Genomic DNA, 5,000 nt, shown 5'->3' with positions numbered 1-5,000 from the left:
TCTCCCTCCTCTTCTCCTCTCTCCTCTCCCTCTCTCCTCTTCTCCTCTCTCTTCTCTCCTCTCCTCTCTCTCCTCTCCTCTTCCTCTCTTCTCTACCCCCCCTCTCTTCTCTCTCCTCTTCTCCTCTCTCTTCTCTCCTCTTCTCTCTCCCTCCTCTTCTCCTCTCTCCTCTTCTCCTCTCCCTCTCTCCTCTTCTCCTCTCTCTTCTCTCCTCCCCTCTCTCTCCTCTCCTCTTCCTCTCTTCTCTACCCCCCTCTCTCTCCTCTCCTCTCCTCTCTCTCCTCTCCTCTTCTTCTCTCTCCTCTCCCTCTCTCCTCTCTTCTCCCCTCTCTCCCCCCTGTCGTGGAAATTCTAATAAAGGGAGAGAGACTGCAAGTTCCAAACACACAGGCGTTTATTTCTTAAGTTTGCAAACTGAGAACACTCTCAGCACACAGGGTGCTAGATAATCATCGAGCAGTGTTCCAACATACAGAGTTAGATCAGTTTCTTATATACCTTAAAATTGTCAGCAAGGCAGAGGGTTAGCCAATGATGATTCAGGTATTGGCATATAAGAGAAAACTTATAACTATGCATACTTGGCATAAAACTAAGCAAGCAGATAAAAGGATGGGTGGTTTGGGTATACGTGTAAAAAGACACGTCTGGCTCATCCTTTTATCTTCACAGCCGCAGCTGCAGTGTAGGCATCTTGCAGTTCCTTATCTTAGGCAAAGCATACAAGGTTATGTGACCATGGTTATGGGAGTGCGAAATACCAGTACCTTTCTGTTGTGGAGCTAATCCTATTTTCTGTAATCCTCTCTCCTCTCTCCTCTCTCCTCTCTCCTCTCCTCTCTTCTCTCTCCTTCTCCTCTCCTCTCTCCTCTCTCCTCTACCCCCTCTTCTCACCTCTCTTCTCTCCTCTCTCCCCCTCTCCGCTCTCCTTTCCTCACCTCTCTCTCCTCTCTTCTCTCTCCCCTCTCCTCTCCCCCCTCTCCTCTCTCCCCTCTCCCTCTCCTCTCTCCCTCTCCTCTCTCCCTCTCCTCTCTTCTCTCCTCTCTTCTCTCCTCTCTTCTCTCCTCTCCTCTTCCTCTCTCCTCTCCCCTCTCTTCTCCCCTCTCTCCCCTCCTCTCCTCTCTCTTCTTCCTCTCCCCTCTCTTCTCCCCTCTCTCCCCTCCTCTCTTCTCTCCCCTCTCTTCTCTCCCCTCTCTTCTCTCTCCTCTCCCCCTCTCCCCTCTCTCCCCTCCTCTCCTCTCTTCTTCCTCTCTCCTCTCTCTCCCCTCTCTCCCCTCCTCTCCTCTCTCCTCTCCTCTCTCCTCTCCTCTCTCCACTCTTCTCTCTCCACTCTCCTCTCTTCTCTCTTCTCTCCTCTCCTCTCCTCTTTCCTATCCTCTCTTCTCTCTCTCCTCTACCCCCCTCTCTTCTCCCCTCTCTCCCCTCCTCTCCTCTCTCCTCTCTTCTCTCTCTCCTCTCTCCTCTCTCTGCAGGATGTCTCTTCCGAACTTCCCAATCCCGAACCTCGACACCACTCTGCAGGAAGCTGGGCGGGTGCTGGGGCTGATCCTGCCCCTGGAGGAGTTCCAGAGATACCAGAGCGCCCTCCGGAGGCAGGAGGCCGAACTGCAGGAGATCCACGTCCGATTCACAGCCCGGGCGACCGGCCGGGAAAACTGGGGAACGGAGGAGTTTAAGAGTCGCCTCCTCTCCTGCCCCAACCCCATCCCCACCTCCACCGCCCTCCCCGTGCTCCTGCAGCCCTCCGCGGTCCAGGGGACCCCCCAACTGGAGGGGGGACCCCAGCTAGCCCGGGCCGCTGCCCTGCTCTGGGCCGCGGCCAAGATCCACAGCGACCCCCGGCTTCTAGAAGGAGACGCAGCGCTGGAGCAGACCCAGAGATCAGAGCTGTTCTCAGCGTGCAGAGAGCCGGGAGAGACCAGGGATCAGATCAAGGTAGCTGAGAGACACCCAGTGTTTGATTGCTGACTAGAGCACAGTGTTTGACTATAGCAGCTAGACTAGAGCACAGTGTTTGACTATAGCAGCTAGACTAGAGCACAGTGTTTGATTGACTATAGCAGCTAGACTAGAGCACAGTGTTTGATTGACTATAGCAACTAGACTAGAGCACAGTGTTTGATTGACTATAGCAGCTAGACTAGAGCACAGTGTTTGATTGACTATAGCAGCTAGACTAGAGCACAGTGTTTGATTGACTATAGCAGCTAGACTAGAGCACAGTGTTTGATTGACTATAGCAGCTAGTCTAGAGCACAGTGTTTGATTGACTATAGCAGCTAGACTAGAGCACAGTGTTTGATTGACTATAGCAGCTAGACTAGAGCACAGTGTTTGACTATAGCAGCTAGACTAGAGCACAGTGTTTGATTGACTATAGCAGCTAGACTAGAGCACAGTGTTTGATTGACTATAGCAGCTAGACTAGAGCACAGTGTTTGATTGACTATAGCAGCTAGACTAGAGCACAGTGTTTGATTGACTATAGCAGCTAGACTAGAGCACAGTGTTTGATTGCTGACTATAGCAGCTAGACTAGAGCACAGTGTTTGATTGACTATAGCAGCTAGACTAGAGCACAGTGTTTGATTGACTATAGCAGCTAGACTACAGCACAGTGTTTGATTGACTATAGCAGCTAGACTAGAGCACAGTGTTTGATTGACTATAGCAGCTAGACTACAGCACAGTGTTTGATTGACTATAGCAGCTAGACTAGAGCACAGTGTTTGATTGACTATAGCAGCTAGACTAGAGCACAGTGTTTGATTGACTATAGCAGCTAGACTAGAGCACAGTGTTTGGTTGGCTATAGCAGCTAGACTAGAGCAGTGTTTGATTGACTATAGCAGCTAGACTAGAGCACAGTGTTTGATTGACTATAGCAGCTAGACTAGAGCACAGTGTTTGATTGACTATAGCAGCTAGACTAGAGCACAGTGTTTGGTTGGCTATAGCAGCTAGACTAGAGCACAGTGTTTGGTTGGCTATAGCAGCTAGACTAGAGCAGTGTTTGATTGACTATAGCAGCTAGACTAGAGCACAGTGTTTGATTGACTATAGCAGCTAGACTAGAGCACAGTGTTTGGTTGGCTATAGCAGCTAGACTAGAGCAGTGTTTGATTGACTATAGCAGCTAGACTAGAGCACAGTGTTTGATTGACTATAGCAGCTAGACTACAGCACAGTGTTTGATTGACTATAGCAGCTAGACTAGAGCACAGTGTTTGACTATAGCAGCTAGACTAGAGCACAGTGTTTGATTGACTATAGCAGCTAGACTAGAGCAGTGTTTGACTATAGCAGCTAGACTAGAGCACAGTGTTTGATTGACTATAGCAGCTAGACTAGAGCACAGTGTTTGACTATAGCAGCTAGACTAGAGCACAGTGTTTGATTGACTATAGCAGCTAGACTAGAGCACAGTGTTTGATTGACTATAGCAGCTAGACTAGAGCACAGTGTTTGATTGACTATAGCAGCTAGACTAGAGCACAGTGTTTGATTGACTATAGCAGCTAGACTAGAGCACAGTGTTTGATTGACTATAGCAGCTAGACTAGAGCACAGTGTTTGATTGACTATAGCAGCTAGACTAGAGCACAGTGTTTGACTATAGCAGCTAGACTAGAGCACAGTGTTTGATTGACTATAGCAGCTAGACTAGAGCACAGTGTTTGATTGACTATAGCAGCTAGACTAGAGCACAGTGTTTGATTGACTATAGCAGCTAGACTAGAGCACAGTGTTTGATTGACTATAGCAGCTAGACTAGAGCACAGTGTTTGATTGACTATAGCAGCTAGACTAGAGCACAGTGTTTGATTGACTATAGCAGCTAGACTAGAGCACAGTGTTTGATTGACTATAGCAGTTAGACTAGAACAGTGTTTGATTGCTGACTATAGCAGCTAGACTAGAGCACAGTGTTTGATTGCTGACTATAGCAGCTAGACTAGAGCACAGTGTTTGATTGACTATAGCAGCTAGACTAGAGCACAGTGTTTGATTGACTATAGCAGCTAGACTAGAGGACAGTGTTTGATTGACTATAGCAGCTAGACTAGAGCACAGTGTTTGATTGACTATAGCAGCTAGACTAGAGTACAGTGTTTGATTGACTATAGCAGCTAGACTAGAGCACAGTGTTTGATTGACTATAGCAGCTAGACTAGAGCACAGTGTTTGATTGACTATAGCAGCTAGACTAGAGCACAGTGTTTGATTGACTATAGCAGCTAGACTAGAGCACAGTGTTTGATTGACTATAGCAGCTAGACTAGAGCACAGTGTTTGATTGACTATAGCAGCTAGACTAGAGCACAGTGTTTGATTGACTATAGCAGCTAGACTAGAGCACAGTGTTTGATTGACTATAGCAGCTAGACTAGAGCACAGTGTTTGATTGACTATAGCAGCTAGACTAGAGCACAGTGTTTGATTGACTATAGCAGCTAGACTAGAGCACAGTGTTTGACTATAGCAGCTAGACTAGAGCACAGTGTTTGACTATAGCAGCTAGACTAGAGCACAGTGTTTGATTGACTATAGCAGCTAGACTAGAGCACAGTGTTTGATTGACTATAGCAGCTAGACTAGAGCAGTGTTTGATTGACTATAGCAGCTAGACTAGAGCACAGTGTTTGATTGACTATAGCAGCTAGACTAGAGCACAGTGTTTGATTGACTATAGCAGCTAGACTAGAGCACAGTGTTTGATTGACTATAGCAGCTAGACTAGAGCAGTGTTTGATTGACTATAGCAGCTAGACTAGAGCACAGTGTTTGATTGACTATAGCAGCTAGACTAGAGCACAGTGTTTGATTGCTGACTAGAGCACAGCATCTCTCCCTCCTCTCCTCTCTCTGCAGATCTACCCTGACAGTCTGCACGCAGCCCTGCTCTATCAAGGCTCTGCGTTCCCCCTGCAGCTCCTGTCCCAGGCTGGGGACCCCCTCCCGCTCCCCCAGATCCACAGCCAGCTGCTGGGTGCCGTGAG

The 5,000-nt window shown here is 48.0% G+C and overlaps 1 protein-coding gene across 1 annotated transcript in view; it reads left to right on the top strand.

Moving 5' to 3' along the window:
• LOC131728390 (carnitine O-acetyltransferase-like) overlaps positions 1–5,000 on the top strand; it is a 16,514-nt gene that overhangs the window by 6,483 nt on the left and 5,031 nt on the right. The window contains exons 2-3 of the mRNA XM_059019414.1: positions 1,473–1,935; positions 4,873–5,000. The exon at positions 4,873–5,000 is cut by the window's right edge and continues 256 nt beyond it. Coding sequence (XP_058875397.1) covers positions 1,474–1,935; positions 4,873–5,000 — 590 coding nt within the window. The 5' untranslated portion in view covers position 1,473. The remainder of the gene's footprint in view (positions 1–1,472; positions 1,936–4,872) is intronic.

This window comes from Acipenser ruthenus, unplaced genomic scaffold (assembly GCF_902713425.1).
Source record: "Acipenser ruthenus unplaced genomic scaffold, fAciRut3.2 maternal haplotype, whole genome shotgun sequence".
NCBI lineage: Eukaryota > Metazoa > Chordata > Actinopteri > Acipenseriformes > Acipenseridae > Acipenser > Acipenser ruthenus.
Note: the sequence above shows the minus strand (reverse complement) of the source record. Positions and strands in the feature narration are given on the sequence as shown.